The following is a 27212-nucleotide window of genomic DNA, read 5'->3' on the forward strand; positions in this document are numbered from 1 at the left end:
TCCTCCTCGTCCTCCACCTCCTCTTCGCCCGCTACCTCGTCCTGTACACTGCCCTGACCAGACAATGGCTGACTGTCATCAAGGCTTTCCTCTTCCTCTGGTGCAGACGCCTGCTCCTTTATGTGCGTCAAACTTTGCATCAGCAGACGCATTAGGGGGATGCTCATGCTTATTACGGCGTTGTCTGCACTAACCAGCCGTGTGCATTCCTCAAAACACTGAAGGACTTGACACATGTCTTGTATCTTAGACCACTGCACACCTGACAACTCCATGTCTGCCATCCTACTGCCTGCCCGTGTATCCTCCCACAAATAAATAACAGCACGCCTCTGTTCGCACAGTCTCTGAAGCATGTGCAGTGTTGAGTTCCACCTTGTTGCAACGTCTATGATTAGGCGATGCTGGGGAAGGTTCAAAGACCGCTGATAGGTCTGCATACGGCTGGCGTGTACAGGCGAACGTCGGATATGTGAGCAAAGTGCACGCACTTTGAGGAGCAGGTCGGAGAACCCAGGATAAGTTTTCAATAAGCACTGCACCACCAGGTTTAAGGTGTGAGCCAGGCAAGGAATGTGTTTCAGTTGGGAAAGGGAGATGGCAGCCATGAAATTCCTTCCGTTATCACTCACTACCTTGCCTGCCTCAAGATCTACTGTGCCCAGCCACGACTGCGTTTCTTGTTGCAAGAACTCGGACAGAACTTCCGCGGTGTGTCTCTTGTCGCCCAAACACTTCATAGCCAATACAGCCTGCTGACGCTTGGCAGTAGCTGGCCCATAATGGGACAACTGGTGTGCAACAGTGTCATCTGCCGATGGAGTGGTTGGCAGACTGCGTTCTGTGGAAGAGCTGTAGCTTCTGCAGGAGGACGAGGAGGAGGAGGAGGAGGGGGTGCGAACGCCTACAGCCAACTGTTTCCTAGACCGTGGGCTAGGCACAACTGTCCCTAAATTGATGTCGCCTGTGGACCCTGCATCCACCACATTCACCCAGTGTGCCGTGATGGACACATAACGTCCCTGGCCATGCCTACTGGTCCATGCATCTGTAGTCAGGTGCACCTTTGTACTCACAGATTGCCTGAGTGCATGGACGATGCGCTGTTTAACATGCTGGTGCAGGGCTGGGATGGCTTTTCTGGAAAAAAAGTGTCGACTGGGTAGCTCGTATCGTGGTTCAGCGTACTCCATCAGGGCTTTGAAAGCTTCGCTTTCAACTAACCGGTAGGGCATCATCTCTAACGAGATTAGTCTAGCTATGTGGGCGTTAAAACCCTGTGTACGCGGATGCGAGGATAAGTACTTCCTTTTTCTAACCAGAGTCTCATGTAGGGTGAGCTGGACTGGAGAGCTGGAGATCGTGGAACTTTCGGGTGTGCCGGTGTACATGGCAGACTGAGAGACGGTTGGAGACGGTATTGTTTCCGCCGGTGCCCTAGATGCAATATTTCCTCCTACAAAACTGGTGGTTCCCTGACCCTGACTGCTTTTGGCTGGCAAAGAAACCTGCACAGATACTGCCGGTGGTGCGGAAAATGGTGGCCTTACAGTGACGGAAGGGATGTTGCGTTGCTGACTAGCTTCATTGGCCGAGGGTGCTACAACCTTAAGGGACGTTTGGTAGTTAGTCCAGGCTTGAAAATGCATGGTGGTTAAGTGTCTATGCATGCAACTAGTATTTAGACTTTTCAGATTCTGACCTCTGCTTAAGCTAGTTGAACATTTTTGACAGATGACTTTGCGCTGATCAGTTGGATGTTGTTTAAAAAACTGCCAGACTGCACTCTTCCTAGACTCGGATCCCTTTTCAGGGATTGCAGACTGAGCTTTAACCGGATGGCCACGCTGTCCTCCAACAGGTTTTGGCTTTGACACGCGTTTTGGGCCAGATACGGGCCCGGCAGATGGAACCTGTTGCGATGTTGATGCCTGCTGCGGCCCCTCCTCCACCTCCGCTTCTGAACTACTGCCGCCTGCACCCTGTTCCCCCAATGGCTGCCAATCGGGGTCAATAACTGGGTCATCTATTACCTCCTCTTCGAGCTCGTGTGCAACTTCGTCTGTGTCACTGTGTCGGTCGGTGGTATAGCGTTCGTGGCGGGGCAACATAGTCTCATCAGGGTCTGATTGTGGATCTGTACCCTGAGAGGGCAATGTGGTGGTCTGAGTCAAAGGAGCAGCATAGTACTCTGGCTGTGGCTGTGCATCAGTGCACTCCATGTCAGAATCTACTTGTAATGGGCATGGCCTGTTAAATGTTTCACTTTCTAAGCCAGGGACGGTATGTGTAAAGAGCTCCATGGAGTGACCCGTTGTGTCGCCTGCTGCATCCTTCTCTCTTGTTGTAGTTTTTGCTAAGGAGGACAAGGAAGCGACTTGTCCCTGACCGTGAACATCCACAAGCGACGCGCTGCTTTTACATTTACCAGTTTCGGAAGAGGAGGCAAAAGAGCTAGAGGCTGAGTCTGCAATGTAAGCCAAAACTTGCTGTTGCTGCTCCGCCTTTAAAAGCGGTTTTCCTACTCCCAGAAAAGAGAGCGTTCGAGGCCTTGTGTAGCCTGACGACGAAACTGGCTCCACAGCTCCAGACTTAGGTGGAATATTTTTATCCCCACGACCACCTGATGCTCCACTACCACTACCATCATTACCAGCTGACAATGAACGCCCACGACGACCTCTTGCACCAGACTTCCTCATTGTTTTAAAATCTTAACCAAAGTAACTTTATTTGTTGCTGTCAAACAACTTACACGGTGAGCTATAACTTCAGTATGATTTCAATATCCCTTAACAGGTTGGTGAGACCACAAGGAAAATCAGGCACAATGTTACACACTCTGTTTTCTGTGGCACAAAATCACAGAGATGACACACACGCAGGACTGTCACTCAAGCACTAATGTCAATATTAATCTCCCACCTAATTTATGTATTTTTTTTTTTCAGGGAGACTTTAGAAACCAAATAATAAGAAAAAAAAAAAATAAATAAATAAATAGGCTTTCTATAGCCCACTGAATGAGAGATAGCACACACAGCAGTGGCACACAAGCCCTGACTGAGGCCAATATTTTTCTCCCACTGAGTGATGTAGTGTTTTTGTGTTGAGGTAGATTTTAGAACACAAATCAAGGAAAAAAAAAAAATGCTTTCTATGGCCCACTGAATGAGAGAGGTGGCACACCCAGGAGTCAAGACTGGCACACAAGCTGAAAGGGCAATATTACTCTCCCACTGTTTTTTTATGTATTTTTTGTTTTTTAAGGGAGACTTTAGAAACCCAATAATATTTAAAAAAATAAATAAATAGGCTTTCTATGGCCCACTGAATGAGAGGGAGAGAGGTGGCACACCCAGGAGTCAAGACTGGCACACAAGCTGAAAGGGCAATATTACTCTCCCACTGTTTTTTTATGTATTTTTTGTTTTTTAAGGGAGACTTTAGAAACCCAATAATATTTAAAAAAATAAATAAATAGGCTTTCTATGGCCCACTGAATGAGAGGGAGAGAGGTGGCACACCCAGGAGTCAAGACTGGCACACAAGCTGAAAGGGCAATATTACTCTCCCACTGTTTTTTTTATGTTTTTTTTTTTTTTCAGGGAGACTTTAGAAACCAAATAATATTAAAAAAACCAAAAAAATAAATAGGCTTTCTATGGCCCACTGAATGAGAGAGAGAGGTGGCACACCCAGGAGTCAAGACTGGCACACAAGCTGAAAGGGCAATATTACTCTCCCACTGTTTTTTTATGTATTTTTAGTTTTTTAAGGGAGACTTTAGAAACCCAATAATATTTAAAAAAATAAATAAATAGGCTTTCTATGGCCCACTGAATGAGAGGGAGAGAGGTGGCACACCCAGGAGTCAAGACTGGCACACAAGCTGAAAGGGCAATATTACTCTCCCACTGTTTTTTTATGTATTTTTTGTTTTTTAAGGGAGACTTTAGAAACCCAATAATATTTAAAAAAAAAAAATAAATAGGCTTTCTATGGCCCACTGAATGAGAGGGAGAGAGGTGGCACACCCAGGAGTCAAGACTGGCACACAAGCTGAAAGGGCAATATTACTCTCCCACTGTTTTTTTATGTTTTTTTTTTTTTCAGGGAGACTTTAGAAACCAAATAATATTAAAAAAACCAAAAAAATAAATAGGCTTTCTATGGCCCACTGAATGAGAGAGAGAGGTGGCACACCCAGGAGTCAAGACTGGCACACAAGCTGAAAGGGCAATATTACTCTCCCACTGTTTTTTTATGTATTTTTTGTTTTTTAAGGGAGACTTTAGAAACCCAATAAAATTTAAAAAAATAAATAAATAGGCTTTCTATGGCCCACTGAATGAGAGGGAGAGAGGTGGCACACCCAGGAGTCAAGACTGGCACACAAGCTGAAAGGGCAATATTACTCTCCCACTGTTTTTTTATGTATTTTTTGTTTTTTAAGGGAGACTTTAGAAACCCAATAATATTTAAAAAATAAATAAATAGGCTTTCTATGGCCCACTGAATGAGAGGGAGAGAGGTGGCACACCCAGGAGTCAAGACTGGCACACAAGCTGAAAGGGCAATATTACTCTCCCACTGTTTTTTTATGTATTTTTTGTTTTTTAAGGGAGACTTTAGAAACCAAATAATATTTAAAAAAAAAATAAATAGGCTTTCTATGGCCCACTGAATGAGAGGGAGAGAGGTGGCACACCCAGGAGTCAAGACTGGCACACAAGCTGAAAGGGCAATATTACTCTCCCACTGTTTTTTTATGTATTTTTTGTTTTTTAAGGGAGACTTTAGAAACCCAATAATATTTTTAAAAAAAATAAATAGGCTTTCTATGGCCCACTGAATGAGAGGGAGAGAGGTGGCACACCCAGGAGTCAAGACTGGCACACAAGCTGAAAGGGCAATATTACTCTCCCACTGTTTTTTTATGTTTTTTTTTTTCAGGGAGACTTTAGAAACCAAATAATATAAAAAAAACACAAAAAAATAAATAGGCTTTCTATGGCCCACTGAATGAGAGAGAGAGGTGGCACACCCAGGAGTCAAGACTGGCACACAAGCTGAAAGGGCAATATTACTCTCCCACTGTTTTTTTATGTATTTTTTGTTTTTTAAGGGAGACTTTAGAAACCCAATAATATAAAAAAAAATAAATAGGCTTTCTATGGCCCACTGAATGAGAGGGAGAGAGGTGGCACACCCAGGAGTCAAGACTGGCACACAAGCTGAAAGGGCAATATTACTCTCCCACTGTTTTTTTATGTTTTTTTTTTTTTCAGGGAGACTTTAGAAACCAAATAATATTAAAAAAACCAAAAAAATAAATAGGCTTTCTATGGCCCACTGAATGAGAGAGAGAGGTGGCACACCCAGGAGTCAAGACTGGCACACAAGCTGAAAGGGCAATATTACTCTCCCACTGTTTTTTTATGTATTTTTTGTTTTTTAAGGGAGACTTTAGAAACCCAATAATATTTAAAAAAATAAATAAATAGGCTTTCTATGGCCCACTGAATGAGAGGGAGAGAGGTGGCACACCCAGGAGTCAAGACTGGCACACAAGCTGAAAGGGCAATATTACTCTCCCACTGTTTTTTTTATGTATTTTTTGTTTTTTAAGGGAGACTTTAGAAACCCAATAATATTTAAAAAAAAAATAAATAGGCTTTCTATGGCCCACTGAATGAGAGGGAGAGAGGTGGCACACCCAGGAGTCAAGACTGGCACACAAGCTGAAAGGGCTATATTACTCTCCCACTGTTTTTTTATGTATTTTTTGTTTTTTAAGGGAGACTTTAGAAACCAAATAATATTAAAAAAAAAACAAAAAAAAAAAGGCTTTCTATGGCCCACAATTAGAGAGAGAGAGGTGGCACACCCAGGAGTCAAGACTGGCGCACAAGCTGAAAGGGCAATATTACTCTCCCACTGTTTTTTTAAGTTTTTTTTCTTTTATTTTCAGGGAGACTTTAGAAACCAAATAATATTAAAAAAACCAAAAAAATAAATAGCCTTTCTATGGCCCACTGAATGAGAGAGAGGTGGCACACCCAGGAGTCAAGACTGGCACACAAGCTGAAAGGGCAATATTACTCTCCCAGTTTTTTTTTTTTTTTTTTCAGGGAGACTTTAGAAACCAAATAATAAGAAAAAAAATAAATAAATAAATAGGCTTTCTATAGCCCACTGAATGAGAGATAGCACACACAGCAGTGGCACACAAGCCCTGACTGAGGCCAATATTTTTCTACCACTGATTGATGTAGTGTTTTTGTGTTGAGGTAGAATTTAGAACACAAATCACGGAAAAAATAAATAGGCTTTCTATGGCCCACTCAGTGAGAGATGGCACACAGGGATGGCACTGTAGCAGAAATGCCAATCTTAATCTCCCACAAAAAAAAAAAAAAAAAAAAACAGGGACTGTCCTACAATTACTATCTCCCTGCAGTAATCTAAGCCAGGTATGGCAGGCAGCAATAGGAGTGGACTGATGCACAAATTAAATAAAAAGTGTGGACAAACAAAAAAGATAGCTGTGCAGAAAGGAACAAGAGGATATGTGCTTTGAAAAAAGCAGTTGGTTTCCACAGTGGCGTACACACAGCAATACAGCTATCACGGAGCCTTCTAGGGCAGCCCAATGAGCTACAGCGCTGAGGAAAAAAAAAAAAAATGTAGCTTCCAGTGTCCCTGCACACCGAAGGTGGTGTTGGACAGTGGAAATCGCTACAGCACAAGCGGTTTGGTGGTTAGTGGACCCTGCCTAACGCTATCCCTGCTTCTGACGAAGCGGCAGCAACCTCTCCCTAAGCTCAGATCAGCAGCAGTAAGATGGCGGTCGGCGGGAACGCCCCTTTATAGCCCCTGTGACGCCGCAGACAGCAAGCCAATCACTGCAATGCCCTTCTCTAAGATGGTGGGGACCAGGATCTATGTCATCACGCTGCCCACACTCTGCGTTCACCTTCATTGGCTGAGAAATGGCGCTTTTCGCGTCATTGAAACGCGACTTTGGTGCGAAAGTCGCGTACCGCATGGCCGACAAGCACAGGGGTCGGATCGGGTTTCATGAGACGCCGACTTAGCCAAAAGTCGGCGACTTTTGAAAATGATCGACCCGTTTCGCTCAACCCTAGTAATGCATATTCTGCCAATTCAGGCCAGGTGTCTATTTTAGATGCCCAGTAATCAAAGGGGAATGACGTGTGAGGGAGAACATCGATAAGGGAGGAAAAATAGTTAGTAACCATACTGGACAAATGTTGTCTCCTGTCACTTTGAATTGATGCAGCAGTACCTGTCGTGTCTGCAGTCATTGCGAAATCACTCCACAACCTGGTCATAAAACCCCTCTGTCCAACGCCAGTTCTGATTTGTGCACCTCTGCCATGTTGCCCCCTGCAGCTCGTGTGAGAACCATCACCGCCGCTGTGTGCTGGGAATGCATGAACCTAACGTTCTACAAGAGTTGGTTGTTTGGTAGCCAATATTTGCTCAAGGTTCTCATGTGGCATGATATTTTGTAATTTCCCTTTGTAGCATGGATCCAGGAGGCAGGCCAACCAGTAATAGTTATCGGTCATCATTTTTATAATCCTTTTTAGGATACGCAAGGCATAATAAGCCATGTGGACCAATGTTCCAGGTGTCAATTCACTGCTTGTGCTGTTCTGAGGAGCACTTTCTTGCAAATCAACATCACTTGTCTCACGCAAAAACCCTGTACCTGACCTTGCAACGCCACCAGTTTCTATTGCCCCCTGAGAAGCATCCTCCTCCCCTAAATATTCATCCCTATCATCCTCCTCCTCCTCTTCGTCCGCCACCTCGTCCAGGAGAGTTCCCTGAGCAGACAATGGCTGACTGTCATCAAGGCTTCCCTCCTCCTCGGCTGCAGATGCCTGCTCCTTAATGTGCATCAAACTTTGCATCAGCAGACGCATTAGTGGGATGCTCATGCTTATCATGGCGTCGTCTGCACTTACCAGCCATGTGCATTCCTCAAAACACTGAAGGACTTGACAGAGGTCTTGTAGCTTCGACCACTGCAAACCTGACAACTCCATGTCTGCCACCAAATGCCTGCCCGTGTATGTGTATCCTCCCACAAATACATTACAGCACGCCTCTGTTCGCACACCCTCTGAAGCATGTGCAATTTGGAGTTCCACCTTGTTGCATCGTCGATTATTAGGCGGTGTTGGGGAAGCTTCAGCGATCGCTGATGGTTCTGCATATGGCTGGAGTGTATGGGCGACCGGCGGATGTGGGAGCAAAGTCTTCACACCTTCAGGAGCAGGGCTGGTAACCCCGGATAACTTTTCAGGAAGCACTGCACCACCAGGTTCAAGGTGTGAGCCAGTCAAGGTATGTGTTTCAGTTCTGAAAGGGCTATGGCAGCCATAAAATTCCTTCCGTTATCACTGACTACCTTGCCTGCCTCAACATGTACACTGCCCAGCCATGACTGAGTTTCTTGCTGAAAGAACTCGTCCAGAACTTCCGCGGTGTGTCTGTTGTCGCCCAAACAATTCATTTCCAACACAGCCTGCTGACGCTTACCACTAGCTGTTCCATAATGGGACACCTCGTATGTAACACTGGCAGCTGCGGATGGAGTTGTCGTGAGACCGCGCTCTGTGGACAAGCTTTCGCTTCTGCTGGAGGAGGAGGAGGAGGGGTGGCGAACACCTACAGGAAACTGTTTCCTAGACCGTGGGCTAGGCAGAACTGTCCCACTATGGCTGTCCCCTGTGGACCCTGCATCCACCACATTTACCCAGTGTGCCATGATGGGCACGTAACGTCCCTGGCCATGCCTACTGGTCCATGCCTCTGTTGTGAGGTGCACCTTTCTACTGACTGATTGCCTGAGTGCATGGACAATGCGGTCTTTGACATGCTGGTGGAGGGCTGGGATGGCTTTTCTCACAAAGAAGTGTAGACTTGGTCATAGCGTGGTACTGCGTAGGCCATCAGGGCTTTGAAAGCTTCGCTTTCAACCAACTGGTAGGGCATCATCTCTAATGAGATTAGTCTAGCAATGTGGGCGTTCAAACCCTGTGTACGCGGATTTGAGGATGAGTACTTCCTTTTCCTAACGAGAGTCTCTTGTAGGGTGAGCTGGACTGGAGAGCTGCATATGGTGGAACTAGCGGGGGTTGTAGTGGACATGGCAGATTGAGAGAGGGTTGGTGATGGTATTCTTGATGTTGTAATAAAAACATCCCACAATGGACACGAATGCTACTAATCTCTCCCACATACTCGTCGTAGGCAATCAGAGAGATGGCCGCATAAACAGTCAGTTAGGCCAATCAAGGACACTCCCAAAACATATATAGCTAACCAGAGAAGAAAAGGAGTACAAGTCCCATTTTATAAACCAAATAAAAAATCAGTTTTTATTGTTAGAAAAATACGTTACAACACATATCACAGAAAGTAATGAAACAGCAAGGGAACATTACAGAAACACTGAAAACCATAACAGCAGCGACTATCCCAATGGCACTGACACCATATTCATTATAAAGTGCTAGTAGTGCATATTCAATGGTAAGATCCAGCCTGAACCAGATGACTAACAGTCTACATCAGTCCAGCCCTCAGTGGGAACTTATTCTAGCAAAAACAGCGTACATTCAACTGAAATTAGTTCAACAGATCTTACCCATGGGGTCAGGTACCGGGGGGATCACCGTCGCAGCCCCATGGGTAAGATCTGTTGAACTAATTTCAGTTGAATGTACGCTGTTTTTGCTAGAATAAGTTCCCACTGAGGGCTGGACTGATGTAGACTGTTAGTCATCTGGTTCAGGCTGGATCTTACCGTTGAATATGCACTACTAGCACTTTATAATGAATATGGTGTCAGTGCTATTGGGATAGTCGCTGCTGTTATGGTTTTCAGTGTTTCTGTAATGTTCCCTTGCTGTCTCATTACTTTCTGTGATATGTGTTGTAACGTATTTTTCTAACAATAAAAACGGATTTTTTATTTGGTTTATAAAATGGGACTTGTACTCCTTTTCTTCTCTGGTTAGCTATTCTTGATGTTGGCCTACATACAGTGTTTCCTATCAAGAACCTGGTGATTCCCTGACTGCTTTGGCCTTGCAATGATACCTCCGCATTTGCTGCAGGTGGTGTCCTAAATGGTGGGCTTACAGTGGGGGAAGCAATGTAGCGTTGCTGACTACCTTCATTCTGGGCAGGTGCACCAACATTACGGGACGTTTGGTAGTTAGTCCAGGCTTGCAAGTGCATGCTGGTTAAATGTCTATGCATGCACGTTGTATTTAAATTTTTGATATTTTGCCCTCTGCTAAAGGTCTTTGAGCATTTCTTACAGATAACTTTGCACTGATCATTCGGATCTTGGTTAAAAAATTGCCACACTGCACTCTTCCTACTATCGAATACCTTTTCAGGCATTGCACTCTGTGCTACTTTCACCGGATGGTCACGCTGTCCTGAAACTGATTTTGTTTTTGACACACGTTTTTGGCCTGATACGGGCCTGCCAGATGAAAGCTGTTGCGATGTTGATGCCTGTTGCGGCTCATCCTCCTCCGCTTCTGAGCTACTGCCAGCGGCACCCTGTTCCCCCAATGGCTGCCAATCTGGGTCAACAACTGGTCATCTATCACCTCCTCTTCAATGTCCTGTGCACCTTCCTCTGTGTCACCATGTAAGGTGCTATAGCGGTCGGGACGGGGCACCATAGTCTCATCAGGGTCAGGTTCTGGATCAGTACACTGTGAGGGAAATGTTGTGATCTGAGTCAATGGAACAGCATAATAATTTAGCCGTGTCTGTGCATCTGTGCACTCCATGTCCGATTCATCTTGTAAAGGGCTGTGAACTATTTCCCTTTCTAACCCTGGCACGGTATGTGTAAAGAGCTCCATGGAGTAAACTGTACTGTCACCTGCCGCATCCTTCACTTTTGCTTTGGGTGAAGGACACAAGGAAGTGACTTGTTCCTGACCGTGAGCATCCACTGACGACTCGCTGCTTTTAAATTTGGAATTTTCGGAAGAGGAGGCGAAAAAGCTAGAGGCTGAGTCAGCAAGGAAAGCCAAAACTTTTTCCTGCTGTTCCGGCTTTAAAAGCGGTTTTCCTACTCCCAGAAAAGGGAGCCTTCGAGGCCTTGTGTAGCCAGACGATGATGCTGGCTCAACAACGCGAGCCATAGGTGCTATTTTGCTTTTCCAACTACCACCAGATGCTCCACCACCACCACCATCATTAACAGCTGGCAATGACTGCCCACGGCCTCTTCCACCAGACTTCCTCATTCTTGGGAAAATGTAACGAAACTAACAACCGTTATATGGTACTGTAAAACAAGGTAGAAGGTGTATGTAAACTTGTTGAGAATTTAAATCTCCCTTTTTATGTGTGGGAGACTACTGCAAAAATCAGGCCCACTGTATTACACTACATAGTGTACGTGGCAGAAAGGGGCTGGCAGATATACGACAAACAGAACTGACGCAGATGCACTTAGGGGCAATTTAAATCTCCTTTTTATGTGTGGGAGACTACTGCAAAAATCAGGCCCGCTGTATTACACTACACAGTGTACGTGGCAGAAAGGGGCTGGAAGATATACACTCACTGGCCACTTTATTAGGTACACCTGTCCAACTTCTTGTTAACACTTAATTTCTAATCAGCCAATCACATGGCGGCAACTCAGTGCATTTAGGCATGTAGACATGGTCAAGACAATCTCCTGCAGTTCAAACCGAGCATCAGTATGGGGAAGAAAGGTGATTTGAGTGCCTTTGAACGTGGCATGGTTGTTGGTGCCAGAAGGGCTGGTCTGAGTATTTCAGAAACTGCTGATCTACTGGGATTTTCACGCACAACCATCTCTAGGGTTTACTGAGAATGGTCCGAAAAAGAAAAAGAATCCAGTGAGCGGCAGTTCTGTGGGCGGAAATGCCTTGTTGATGCCAGAGGTCAGAGGAGAATGGGCAGACTGGTTCGAGCTGATAGAAAGGCAACAGTGACTCAAATCGCCACCCGTTACAACCAAGGTAGGCCTAAGAGCATCTCTGAACGCACAGTGCATCGAACTTTGAGGCAGATGGGCTACAGCAGCAGAAGACCACACCGGGTACCACTCCTTTCAGCTAAGAACAGGAAACTGAGGCTACAATTTGTACAAGCTCATCGAAATTGGACAGTAGAAGATTGGAAAAACGTTGCTTGGTCTGATGAGTCTCGATTTCTGCTGCGACATTCGGATGGTAGGGTCAGAATTTGGCGTAAACAACATGAAAGCATGGATCCATCCTGCCTTGTATGGAGCATCTTTGGGATGTGCAGCCGACAAATCTGCGGCAACTGTGTGATGCCATCATGTCAATATGGACCAAAATCTCTGAGGAATGCTTCCAGCACCTTGTTGAATCTATGCCACGAAGAATTGAGGCAGTTCTGAAGGCAAAAGGGGGTCCAACCCGTTACTAGCATGGTGTACCTAATAAAGTGGCCGGTGAGTGTATATATATATATATATATAGATATATATATATATATATAGATATATATATAAAAAAGGACTGTACTACAATAGCAATCTCCCTACAATGATCTCAGGACAAGTATGGCAGCCAGCAATATAAAGGACTGCTTCACACAAAAGTGTGGACAAATAAACAATAGAACTGTGCAGAAAGGAGCAACAGGATTTTTGCTTTTAAAAAAGCAGTTGGTTTGCACAGCGGCGTACAAACAGCAATGCAGCTATCAGGGAGCCTTATAAGGCAGCCTAATAAGCTACAGAGCTGATGCACAAAAATCTAGCCTCCACTGTCCCTGCAAAGAAAAGGTGGTGTTGGACAGTGGAAATCGCTACAGCACAAGCTGTTTTGGGGTTAATCTTCCCTCCCTAAGTATATTCCTGCTTCTGACGAAGCTGCAGCAACCTCTCCCTATGCTCAGATCGGCAGAAGCAAGATGGCAGTCGGCGTGCACGCCCCTTTATAGCCCCTGTGACACCGCAGAAAGCAAGCCAATCACTGTCATGGTGGGGACCGAGACCTATGTCATCACGCTGCCCACACTCTGCGTCCTCCTTCATTGGCTGAGATACTGAGCTGAAAGCGTCATACAAAATGCGACTTTGGCACGAAGATCGCCGACAGCATGGCCGATCCCACACTGGGTTCGGGTCGGGTTTCATGAAACCCGACTTTGCCGAATTTTTGAAATTGTCCGATCCGTTTCGCTCAACCCTAGTAACCACCGATCGACCAAACCACTGCACGACCAGCTCTATCCTCACCTATTGCATCCTCACCCATCACTTGTAGATTGTGAGCCCTCGCGGGCAGGGTCCTCTCTCCTCCTGTACCAGTTGTGACTTGTATTGTAAAAGATTATTGTACTTGTTTTTATTATGTGTACCCCTCCTCACATGTAAAGTGCCATGGAATAAATGGCACTTTAATAATAAATAATAATAATAATAATAAACTGCATTGTCGTTAAGCATTGTTCTGCATTCCCTGCATTTCTGCATCCTCGCACCTGCTTACAGCCTCATCGTCGACCACATTGTCTTCAAATTCCCAACTTTGATCATCCTTCTGAGCTGCAATTTTACGCTGACCTGATGGCAACTGTGCTTCATAACTACCCTGTACCGCTTTAGACATCAATTGACCTTCACCAACTTGCCTTTCTTCTTGCCGTGGGTGCTCAAATATTTGGGCATCACTGCACTCCGCCTCCTCATGACCCTCTTTAATGGTGAACATTGAGAAGCCTGACAAATTACAAGGGAACGTAAACAGTTCCTCAGAGGGGTCAGCATTGGAGTCATATGTCTTCTGGGACTCTTGATGGTGGAAGGAAGAAGTACCAGGTTGAGGATTCAGAGGCCCACATTTTTGGCTACTCAGACTGTGAGACAGTGTGAAAAACTTTGTGGTGCTGCTTGTCAACACACTGGAGCCTTTGTCTGCCATCCAACCCACAACATTCTCACACTTGTTTGGGTTCATTAGTGGTGTACTGCTAACTAAATCTTGATATGAACCTAGAACGAGATATAGTCACCTTCGGATCTGTGACACCACCTAGCGGGCAACACCACGTCCATTAATGTCACCCTTTCTCATCTTGAATGTGTTATGCTTATGAAACCATGTGGCTACTTTTTTGGAGATCACCTTGTTGACACACTCCAAATGCAGATTAATGAAGATTATTGCCCCTGCTAACTTGTTACGTATGATTATCTCTACCCAGATTGCACCATTCACATAACTGCTAGATAAGGATATGCTATTTTTTAAACCAATAGGAAATTATGATTTTTTTTCTCCATAGTTTTGCTGACACACTCCAAATGCGGAGTCATGAAGATTATTGCCGTTGCTAAATTGTCAAATACGATTATCTCTACCCGGATTGCACCAGTCATAAAAGTGCTAGACAAATATTGTGTAATTTAATCAATAGATGCGGAATATTATATAGCAATTAGATTTTAAAATGGTTGTTACTATATGCTGTCACTGAGGAATATTATTTTGTGGTTAAAGACAAAATGTCTATAGGCTGCTACACGGGAATATTATGTAGCTCCAAAAAATTGGTTTTGTATATGCTGGCACTATTTAATATTGTTTGTATATTTTGGTAGTAAAATAAAAAAGTGTACAAAAATACACTATTTATTAAACCAATGGAAAATTATGATTTTTTTTTTTTTTTAGATTGCCTTGCTGACACAACTCAACAGTGGACTCATGGAAATTATTGCCACTGATAAATTGTCCTGTTTGATTATCTCTACGCAGATTGCAGCAGTCGCACAACTGATAGATAAAATATGCTATTTTTTAACCAATAGATTTTTTTTAACATCGCCTTTATGATACATGCCAACAGCAGACTCAGGGAAATTAATGGTAAATACTGACATTTCTGCTAGAGAAATATTAGATATTTAAGCAATAGACGAGGAATATTATTTTATCAATTAGCTTTAAAAATGGATGTTACTATATGCTGGCACTGAGGAATATTATTTTTCAGTAAAAAAAAAAATGTTTATCCCTACTATTATGGCGCATGTCGTGTCTCCGGCGCTGAGCCCACATCAAAGTCGCGACATGTCAGTTGTTTTGTACAGCTGACATGTGCGCGCGATAGCGGCGGGTGAAATCGCTATTCACCCGTGGCTATTAACCTGTTAAATGCCACTGTCAAATGCTGACAGCGGCATTAACTACCGCTTCCGGCCGTGCGGCCGGAAATGAGCGCATCGCTGACCCCTGTCACATGATCGGGGTCGGCGATGTGTCAGGACAGTAACCATAGAGGTCCTTGAGACCTCTATGGTTACTGATGCCGGCCTGCTGTGAGCGCCCCCCTGTGGTCGGTGCTCACAGCACACCTGCAATTCAGCTACATAGCAGCGATCTGATGTAGCTGAGCCAATCAAGTTGTCCCAGCTTCTAGCCTCCCATGGAGGCTATTGAAGCATGGCACAAGTAAAAAGAAAATGTTTTTAAAAATATGAAAAAAACCATAAAAAATATAAAAGTTTAAAACACCCCCCTTTCGCCCCATCCTAAATAAAACAATAAAAAATAATCAAACCTACACCTATTTGGTATCGCCGCGTTCAGAATCACCTGGTCTATCAATAAAAAAAGCATTAACCTGATCGCTAAACAGCATAGCAAAAAAAAATTTAAACGCCAGAATTACGTTTTTTTGGTCGCCACGACATTGCATTAAAATGCAATAACGGGCAATCAAAATAACGTATCTGCACAAAAGTGATATTATTAAAAACATCAGCTCGGCACGCAAAAAATAAGCCCTCAACCGACCTCAGATCACGAAAAATGATTTTTATATTTTGGTAGTGGATGAAACCCTCCCCATTTCACCCTAATACCACAGTCTGTTTATAATACTACAGTAACTACTCTACAACAGTGGAAAATAGCACAGATCTGCAGCATATACTTACAATGATGAGAACACCCAGGTGCCTGCCTTGTACTCTCCCTCCTTTTAAATCTTTCCCTACCTAAATCCCCACTTAATAAACAACTCTTGACAATCAATCTTCAGCTCTTAAAAGAGCTTTTAGGAATAAATAACACTCTCTATAGGCTCCTTTCACTAACACTACGCTGAAACTACACTCTCACTACTCTGTTTCCGTCTACAATGTGTGCAAGATGGCACGGCAGCCTTTAAATAGTCCCTATGATGCTGGAAAGGCAGCAATTACAGTAATGCCACACCAAAGATGACACCGGCATTATTGTGATTGGTAAGCCAGCCCAGCATGTTCCTTGGCTGCAAATAAAGTGCCAAATATGCTGGGCGCAGGCCCGGATTACTAATCTGCCGAGCTGGGAAGATGCAGTGTGGGCTCGCGAGACTGCTAAGTCACCTCGGTAATCTCGCAATGCATCACTGGGAACGGAAGCTGGCGGCAGCATCGCGCACATCGGTGGACGTCAGAAGGTGAGAATAGCACAATTTTTTTTTGTTTTATTATTATTTTTAGCATTATATCTTTTTACTAATGATGCTGCATAGGCAGCATCAATAGTAAAAAGTTGATCCGGGATGCGGCGACACATTGGCACTGACTGGAGGGGAGTATGGAGGAGGCACTGACTTGAGGAGAGTAGGGCCGTGACCAATCAGCGACGCCGAATTTCCATTACGGAAGTTACAGACAGACAGACAAAAAGACGGAAGTACCCATTAGACAATTATATATATATATATATATATATATATATATATATATATATATATATATAGATTCCTTCCAGGCAACAGAATCATAACCATTTAGGATAAAAAAGTCAAATAACTGGATGTTACCTCGTGCATTGTCAGGTATGGTCTGTTCATATCTAGAATGTGCATATTTCCAATGATTGGTAGCGGTCGAGGTCCGGGGGGCAAATTATAAGCATTTTTTTTCCGTCCAAAGAAGAACAGGACAAAAAAAAGACATAAAATAATAGACAGAACCAATGTGATGGGATCAGATGGGATCATAATGCCAGGAAGGGTTTCTGTAGAAAGACAAAGAGAAGCATATAAATGTGCAAATATCTGTGAACATAATGTTATCTATATCTATTTATGTATTGCATGTCTTTCTTTCTTTCTTTTTCTTCAGAATATCTATACACCTATCCTACCGTACCTAAAATCCTTCTGTATTCTCAGTATTACTTTTCTATCCCTCAGTATTTATACTTACTTTGTTAATGAAATGTCCCCGACTGATCCTGCTCTTCTGTGTGATTTGGCAGTTCTGATTCACATTATATAACACTGAAAATGTAATGTGATATTTACAACCACCCAGATATTCGGGCCAAGAAATTGTTTTCTTTGAGATTTGCTGTGCCATGGAGCAAAGTTTTCCCATAACAGAGTTCAGGTACAAATTAAACCTGACTGGAGGGTCCAACATGTCCATGAATAGCACAGGCCAGTGGTGAGGAGGAATTTCAGATTGGTTGTCTACGTTCTCCTACAGCTGGAGCTGGTTATATACACATGTGGTAGCTATTGGCGGATCGTAGGCTCGGTGGTAGTCATGGCTGAGGACTTATGATCCATCACACCCTGGCCTCCCCTCACATAAACATAGTGTCCCTTAGGGCTCATTTCCACATGCGAGTCACACGTCCGTATCTCGCATGTGGAAGCCAAGCTGTGGAGCCGACACTCCAGAGCGGAGCATGCGGCCGCATAGGAACACATGGAGCTGCACAGCTCCGCTCCTGACTGCCGGCGCCACAGCTTGGTTTCCACATGCGAGATACGGACGTGTGACTCGCATGTGGAAATGAGCCCTTAGTCAGCATACCTGTGTTTTCAGGTCCAGCATCGTCAGGTTCTCTTCTGCACCACTAAAGGCTTTCTGCAGCTGAATTTGCAAGAATTGAGACACAGTCCATTTCAAATTGAAACTGAACATCTTTATTGTTTCCATTACTCAGCACATCCTAGTATTTCACAGCATTAACCACAAGTTGCACATCACATGTATCTTCATATTTCCCTTCACTACTTGCCACGTCCTCCAGTACATTATTGGGTAATAGCTCCTTTGGCAGTACTGCAGTATCCTCCTTGTCCATACTCACTGTATTTGGGGGTCCCTTCATCTGTTTCACCCTGGATCGGAGGGTATCAGCCCACGCAATGACATGCCATATATTGGACAATCTGTACCCTTTCCGGACCGCTTTCTTTCTTCTCTTCTCTTTCAAAATGCTGCAACACTGATACCTAATACTGTTCTTCTGTCCTAAGGATCCCCGATTGGCTGGGCTTCACTGCTTCCTTAACGTTACAAGTCTGCTGTGATGTCCTGGGCCTATAAACCATGTAAACCATTCCTAACACTGTGCACTCACTTACTACACAGGAGCCCCTCCTATAGTTAACTATTTCCTATAACAAAATAAATACACCTACAATTATCCTGCATAATGTGGCTATAAAGTAAAACAGAATAAGACACTCAAAAAAGGCTTTACAAATGACCATCTATATAATTAAAATGAAAATTTTATTGAGAACACATTCATAACAAATATGTACTAAAAAGCCTGGATGAAGCAATTCCAAGAGAAATGCGCATCGGGTGTGGTGGGTCTCCCGGATCTAATCTCCCCAAGTAATTATACCATATACCGTATTTTTCGCTTTGTAAGACTGTCCGGATTATAAGACGCACCCCAAAGTTTGAGCAGAAAAGTAACACTTTTTTTAATAAATTGGTGGTGCTTCTTATAATCCATGCATCTTATTGCTTACCGGGGGTGGTGGTGCGGTGAAGCGGGGTCCCAGGGTCGTCACTGGAGGAGAAACGAGTGGTGGAGCGTTGCTGCAGGCTGGGATGAGGGGGTGTGAAAGTGTCCTGTGCTGCGGGGGTGTCTCCGGTGATGCTGGCATCTCAGGTGCTGTAGGGGGCTCTGCTGACATTTTGTGAAAGGCCATAGCTCCCCGGCAGATCTTCCATGCTTTCCTGTGCAGTGGACTTTGGGAAAATGGCCGCCGGGAGGCGGCACACGCGACGATGGAGATCTCGGGACCAAGATCTCGAGAGATGACATCTCATGCCATTTTCCCAGAGTCCGTTGCACAGGAAAGCATGGACAAACTGCCGGGGGCTCTGGCCTTTCACAAAATGTCAGCAGAGCTCCCCGCAGCACTGAAGACGCCAGCATCACCCTGAGCAGTGGCAGACACCCTGGGCAGCTGCAGTGGCGGCGGACACCCCATCATCCCAGCCTGCAATGGTACCGGTAAGCAGTATATCCGCAATGTAAGACGCACCCCCTTTTCCCCAAAAAAATTTGGGGAAATAATGTGCGTCTGTAACGTCCGGTATGCCGGTCGCTGCTCAAGAACAGAACACTGCGCTGCTATGAATGACTCAGAGCACAAAATAAAACTTTTCTTTATAACTTGTGCAAAGAATGACAGAATTTTCTCTCCCAACACAATATGGGACGCAACAGCCACAACTCACAGATTATAAGTTATACAGCCTGAGAGACCCCAAGTGCCGGCTTCACAGACAGGAATCAGACTACCCCACAACTATACCACCCCCTCCCTTAACTGTAATGGACCTACACGGGGTTATACTGTGCCTGTGACACGGGGTTATACTGTGCCTGTGACACGGGGTTATACTGTGCCTGTGACACGGGGTTATACTGTGCCTGTGACACGGGGTTATACTGTGCCTGTGATACGTGGTCCTCTCAGGAATACAATCTTACACACACCTCCCGCCTAATTTACAATAAATCACGGGTACCCGGTTTTTCCCAACATTATATATATATCACAGAATATACTCAGTGTATACGCAGCGCACTGTCTTATTGGTGAGTGCTCAGAGTGTAGTCTTTCACAATATATGCTTCAATGGTAAATAACTGAATTTGTTATACAGACGTCCAGCAGCGGATTAAATAGGTGTTTGAGCCACCAAATCTTCTGATACAGATCCAGATAAAGTTCACAATTAATTCCAGGAATATCCCACAGCCAGAATCGTGAAGCGCAGGAATCCACACAGTGTCTATTAGTTCACATGCAATTCTTAATACAAGAGTGTCCTTAAGCAGGCTGTGATTCCTATCTAGCTATCCCTAGCTAACTACACAGTCGGTGACCGGTCACACTTCTCTGTTTACTCACAAGAATAGCTTTCTTGAAATCACACAGTCCCAAAACAGAAATGCCTCAAGATCTGGATTCCCCTCTCTCCATCACCGCACTGCTTCTCCTCAAACGCCCAGAAACTCTCTCTGAGGTAACTGTCCTGTTTCCAGAATCTTCATGTCTGTATTCAAGGGTGACCTCCGGTGGCTGAGCAAAGTTACTGCAACAACATTGTAATTATCCTGTCTATTACTCAAGGGTGACCTCCGGTGGCTGAACAAAGTTACTGCATCAACACTTTATGATAGAAAAAACATCACCATATTACACGTCTTACTTATATACCCCTTTATTTATTGTTGCTCTTACTAAATGGAGATGTACTCATGCTTGCATGTGCTCTGGCACTAATTTATTTGTTTACAGCATGGTATCTTGGTTTGATATATGTATGTAATAGTATGATGGACTGATACAATATTTAGCCTTTTCTAAAACTTGCTGTTTTTGGAGGATTACTCTATGTATTCCCGGTGTGTACCCACCTTTTTGTACCTGTGGTTACTGTCTTATTGCTTTTTAATACATATTTGTTATATGTGTGTTCTCATTAAAATTTTCATTTTAATTATATACATGGTCATTTGTAAAACCTTTTTTTGAGTATCTTATTTCTACTAAGCTACATCCTAACTGTAACTACACTTACTATGATGCCCGCATCTAGTGGCCAATATTATAACTGCACTTACCCCATGCACAGCAGCACAAAGGAGCATCTTATCAAATACACATTTAGCAAGAAACGGTAATACACATAATAGTGTAGCAGTGACATTATATAGAAACAATTATTCATACACTTATAATACACTATAACATATGGCACAGGGATGAACTAGAAAGGAAAGGTATAGCAGTAATATAGTATACCCCTTACACACCAAAGGGGAGGGATGAATAAGTTGCCATCAGACACCTCCGGGGAAGATGTATCGCCAAAGAAAATAAAAAGGGCATGATCCTTCTCTTCCCCCAAATCATCTGTTGAATGGGATTCTGGAGGCCTTCATTGATGGTCAGTCAATCCCACCGATATTGAAGTGTTCAGCTGACTTTAATCTAATGTGTACACCGGCCTTTACAGCTGGGGGCTTTACATTGGGCACTATGTGATCCACTTACAGGGAACCATTTTAACCAAAATGTAGGTCACCTATATTTCTCTAACAGGACTGAAATCTAGAAGCAAAATAATCAATTTTTTGGAATTCCAGCAAACTAATGGTCTTTTTTTACTGGATTTTTTTAAAGATCAGGAAGGTTGTAACTTTTTTTTTTTTACTACGTAATCTCTCCTCAGTCCTATTCATACCTCTCCTGCTGCCGCCCTTCCTCCGATCGGCTCCTCTGTCTCCTCCCTTATGTCTTCTATCATCTTGGCTTTCCAGGCCTCTGGTGCCGCTGTTCTTCACTAGATCCCACGTTGTTATGTGAACGTTATGCCGCAGTCACTTGGGGCACAACATAAGTCATTGACACACAAAGTGTAGCATCATAGCTTTAAACAAATCTGTCAGCAGGAAATCAGTAAACTACAAACACTGTCAGGTTGGCGCCATTATACTGATTAATATTATACCATGAAATGAAATCCATCTTTTGATTGCTGTTTAATCTTTATTTTTAGTTTTCAGTTAATGAGATTCTCGTGCTTCTGGGCGGCCTGTGGTCGGGGCTGTGTGTGGCCTGTAGATGGTGCTTTATGTGGTGCTCGGCTTACATATGCATTTGTATGGGCTTATGACAGGTCACTGATCCACCACTGACCTGACTCCTATTTTACATAATTTATAGAATATTGTGAGCTCTCCTTGTCCACTTTGTCTGATCCTGTGTTGTCTAATCTGTATCATGCTTCAATATCCGTCATGTCTGCTATCCAGGGAAGCACAGTCCGCACCAGTACTAGTGGCCATCCTGTCCTCTACCCATAGTCATACAGACTGTACCAGTACCAGTTGCTGTTCTGCATGCTACCCAGAGCCGCACAGTCCGTATCTGTACTATTGGCTGTCCTGTCCTCTACCCAAAGCTGCACAGTCTGAACCCACACCGGTGGCCATCATATCCTGTCTAGGACACTGTATCCAAACTAATGTCTCTGACCTTTGTGTCAGCTGCTACTTTTCCTGACATTGTCCTGGAGTGGTACCTGACAGCTATCTGCTGCACAAGCCTGACTTCATCATCAGAGCCTGCAGTGAAAATCAGGTAGCTGGTCCGTTGTGCTCTTCCAGGGTAAGCCCATACTGTAGCACACTAGGTCCATGATCCACAAGTGTTACAGAAGGTTTTACTAAAAATTGCTGGAGTAAAATCTGTAGTACTGATACAGTATATTAATAAGTAGAGACTAGGGTTGAGCGACTTTTGCTTTTTTAGGATCGAGTTGGGTTTTGTGAAACCCGACCTTCTGAAAAGTCGGATCGTGTGAAATCGGCCGATTCTACTGTAAAGTCGGGTTCCGGTCCCGGAACACGAAACCCAATGCAAGTCAATGTGCATTCTCATATCTCTCTCTCTCTCTCTCTCTCTCTCTCTCTCTCTCTCTCTCTCCTCCGTGCATATATTGTATTTGACTCCGGAAATCACTGCAGCCCAAACGGTAATATGGCTCTATGACGCCGCAGAAACCGGGCCGGAACCTATGTCATCACGCTGCCAACAATTAATTGGCTGAAAAAATGGCAGGGAAGGCGTCATTCAAAACGCGACTTTGGCGCCAAGATCGCGTACCGCATGGCCGACCCCACGCTGGGATCGGGTCGGGTTTCATGAGACACCGACTTTGCCAAAAGTCGGCGACTTATGAAAATGACCGATCCGTTTCGCTCAACCCTAGTAGAGACCCCTGGATGTTCAGGTCTTGCGAGTTCGGACAAATAGTTTAAAAAAAGTTTGGGTTTGGGTACCAGAACAATACCTGGACCCCATTCACTTGAATGGGGTGCTCAAACATCCAGTGATTGCCATGCTGTCATGTGCATAACAGCGCGACAAACTGTGCTTCTGAGCTGCAGTAAAAAATTTACCGCCCATCAGAGAGCCGAGTTTCCCTCTCTGTCAAATGACAACATGAGCCCGCAGCTGTGATTGAAGGTAAAAAGTTTACCTCCGGTCACTGGAGTCAGCTGATGGGACTACTGCTCCCATCAGCCTACTCCCGCTGCCACTAATAACAGCGAGAGCAGGCGGCAGTTGATGGAAGTATTCATCAGCCGGTGCCTACGCTCTAGATAAATAATAATAAAAAAAAAATAACAGGTTCCCATGTATATTATATTTGATAACCCAACAGGCAAAACTGACAGCAGTGAACTGCAATCCTCAGCTGTCAGGGTTAGCAAGGCTTGGTTATCAAGAATAGAGGGATCCCCTCACTGTTTTTTTTATTTATTTAAATAAATAATTTAAAAAACCACAAGGAGTCCCCAATTTTTGACAATGAGCCTTACTAAAACAGACAGCTGAGGGCTGGTACTCTCAGGCTGTTAAGGGGCCATGGATATTCACCTCCCCAGCCTAAAAATAGCAGCATCTAATAGATGTCTCAATTATGGTGCTTCGTCTGACTCTTCCTACTTGCCGTGTAGGGGTGGCAAGTGGGGTTCATATTGTGGGGTTGTTTTGTATTGTGTGGTGACATCAAGCCCACGACTTAGCAATGGAGAGAAATAGGTAGGTTTGGAAGAGAAGACCAAAGGTATAATCTATGTAGCTAGGGTTTAATAGATAAGGTATCAAACTTATGGGAGCCATCTCAGGAAAACAAGAAGGCGGTGATATTCTGAACTATATCCCCTCTAGTATTTAGGGTAGTAAGTATAGTTTCATCTAATCTGGTAGATTTAGGAGGTACACTGTAGGACCATAAATATCTGATAGCATCATTACCTAGTAGGACTAAATACACATGAAATATTTTTACACTTTTTAATATATTTTTAAATTTTTTACATTGTTCCAGGATGGAATATAACTGTACAGCATCAGATTGCTGATCTGATGCTCTTCAATGCTTCTGCACTGCAGAGCATCACATCAGCGGCTGACAGGCAGGGTAGGAGACGCCTCAAGTCCTGCTCTGAGCAGGCACTGCAAAGCCACCTTCTCTGAAGCACCGCACAGTAATTGTGTAGCCAGGGGTCTCCATGGAGTCCATCAGGACAATGTGATCGCATTGCTTTGTCCTGATGGAAGCATGCGGGGAGCCTATTTTCTGTGCGATGCTCCTCTATGTCACTATCACTACTGACTGCAGCATCAGAGGAGTTAAATTCCCACTATCAGTGCTAGCAACATTCGTGGGCATTGCTGCAGGGTGTCGGCTCTCACACAGAGCTGACACCCACACATGGTTGCCGCGGTGCTCAGCGTGTGGCTGCACGGTCGCCTCACCTTACTTATACTGCTGTTTGCACGAACGGAGCTCCCACAAAGCAGTAAATGTATGGCACATGTTGGGAAGGCGCTAAAGGACTTATTTCTGTGTGTGTGTTTATTTATAATATAACTATAGGATTAGAAATGGATAGGTGTCTTATAGACCCAACAAAATACTGTGTATTTATCTCTGGCCAAGAGAAGCCAAAAAACATCCTAGAAATTGTTTGCAATACCGACATATAAAGTTTATTTTAGACCATTTGTAAAAGAGACATTTATATTTGCGCTAAGAAACTGAGACCACCTAAAAAAAAAAAAATCCAACCTAATATTGGAATAAAACTGTGCAATATAAAAGGAAGAGAAAACCTTGATACTCAGATAAAACCAAAAAAGAAAATATCAAATTACCTCTCTGAAAAAGAATAGCGGCATTCGAATGATGGTCCCAACTGACAGCAATTTTTATGGTGTGTAGGTCCTCTTGTTTGAGCGTGGTTCAATATCCACCACAGTATGCAATCATAATCAGAGTCGAGAGCAAAGGAAAAAAAGAAAAATGATACCGAAGAAGTTGGTTGCGCCGTTCCGGCCGGTAACTGATACCCCCCTGGGAAATATTAAGCTGCCACATGCAGTAGATGCTTGCACAGGATCTATAGTAAAGGCAGCAAGGTGCAGAGGAGCTGCAGGACCTTGCATGACGTCAGGGTCACGTGATGAATCACGTGACTGGCTATTGAGCGCACAATGGACCAAAATCCAACTAGTTTCGGAATACTATGATTCCTTCGTCAGGGATGATCCGGTTAGCAGAATGGGTTCTTATATATCATGTAGCTGGTAGGAGTCCTGTATTATGTATTAAAAGCGAGCAACTCTATTTCGCTATTCAAGCCATTGGGTATAAGAGTGTTCATTTCAAAAATCCACCTGCTCTCTTCTCATGACATTCGGTGAATAAAATTGCCCCTTCTCCAACTCTTTTTAACTATCTTGATTCCAGTGTCTATGATATCTTTAATTAAGCCCCCATGTGTTGTGAATTCTGCTCTTGGGCTCCCTCCGGTGGTTATAAGTGGTAGTGCTGCTGTCTTTGGATCGCAGCATTCATCAGGTGTGTCCACTTTTTGCAATTCTGACTGGGCTATTTAGTCTGGCTGGATCCTTTAGTCAGTGCCAGTTGTCCATTGTTTTTGGAGGATTCACAACCCTGCCTGGTTTCTCCTGCTTTGCTGTCCAAATCAGCAAAGATAAGTTCTGGCTTTGTTTTTGCAGTCCACATGCTGTGGGCCTTATTGTTCAGTGTATTTCTATGTTTTCTCTTGTCCAACTTTGTCTGTGTAAGGATTTATTCAGCCCAGCTGGAATCTCTGGAGATGCAGATATACCCTCCATATCTTTAGTTAGATGTGGAGATTTTGTATTTTCTGTGGTGGATATTTTCTAGTGTTTTAATACTGACCGCATAGTACTCTGTCCTATCCTTTCTATTTAGCTAGAGTGGCCTCCTTTGCTAAATCCTGTTTTCAGTCTGCGTATGTTATTTCCCTTTCCTCTCACAGTCAATATTTGTGGGGGGGCTGTCTTTCCTTTGGGGATTTTCTCTGTGGCAAGATAGTTTTCTCGTTTCTATCTATAGGGGTATTTAGTCCTCCGGCTGTGTCGAGGTGTCTAGGATTGGTAGGTACATCCCACGGCTACTTCTAGTTGTGGTGTTAAGTTCAGGGTCTGCGGTCAGTACAGGTACCACCTTCTTCAGAGTACGTCTCATGCTGCTCCCAGGCCACCAGATCATAACAGTACAACTGGCCAACAATGAGTTAAATGCATCTCAGAAGAAGGGAAGAAAAGTGCTGAGCCATTTTTTTTCTGTAGTCTGTTGTGTCTTTCCTTCCCTCTTTTCCTTTGGGTGGCTGTTGTGAATTCCGTTCTCGGACTCCCTCCTGTGGTCATGAATGGTACTTTGGTTAGTTCTGCTCTTGGACTCCCTCTGGTGGCTTTGAGTGGAACTGCTGGTCACTGAGGTTGGCTTTCTCAGCTGCCCTCATTTATTGCTATGCTGGCTTCCCTATTTAACTCCACTCAGATCGTTACTTCATGCCAGCTGTCAATGTCTCAGTATTGGTTCAGATCTCTCTTGGACTTCTCTGAGGACCTGTCTACTCCAGCAGAAGCTAAGTCCCTGCTAGTTCATTTGTTGTTACTGCTTGCTGAACATATTTCTTAGTACTGCTAAATTCTTGTCCAGCTTGCTATCATGATATTCCATTGCTAGCTGGAAGCTCTGGGGGTGCAGAGTTGCACCTCCACACCGTGAGTCGGTGTGGAGGTCTTTTTGCATACTCTGCGTGGTTTTTGTAGTTTTTTGTGCTGACCATATAGTTCCCTTTTCTATCCTCTGACTATTTAGTGAAGTCTGGCCTCCTTTGCTAAAACCTGTTTCATTCCTGTGTTTGTGACTTTCCTCTTAACTCACAGTCAATATATGTGGGGGGCTGCCTTTTCCTTTGGGGAATTTCTCTGAGGCAAGGTAAGGCTTC

General features: G+C 44.1%; 1 protein-coding gene across 2 annotated transcripts in view; it reads right to left on the reverse strand.

The window, feature by feature from the left end:
• LOC143808678 (cytochrome P450 2K1-like) overlaps window positions 1-17937 on the reverse strand; it is a 127123-nt gene extending 109186 nt beyond the window's left edge. The window contains exons 1-2 of one of the 2 annotated variants that reach the window (XM_077291583.1): window positions 17288-17329; window positions 16900-17096 (exon numbers count right to left, since the gene is read on the reverse strand). In XM_077291583.1, the coding sequence (XP_077147698.1) occupies window positions 16900-17079 (180 nt within the window). In that variant the 5' untranslated portion in view covers window positions 17080-17096; window positions 17288-17329. Of the gene's footprint in view, window positions 1-16899; window positions 17097-17287; window positions 17330-17902 lie in introns of those variants that run through there. The other variant, XM_077291582.1, reaches the window with a different exon arrangement.
• Between the last annotated feature and the right edge of the window lie 9275 nt (window positions 17938-27212).

The sequence above is a fragment of the Ranitomeya variabilis genome, chromosome 2, assembly GCF_051348905.1.
Source record: "Ranitomeya variabilis isolate aRanVar5 chromosome 2, aRanVar5.hap1, whole genome shotgun sequence".
NCBI lineage: Eukaryota > Metazoa > Chordata > Amphibia > Anura > Dendrobatidae > Ranitomeya > Ranitomeya variabilis.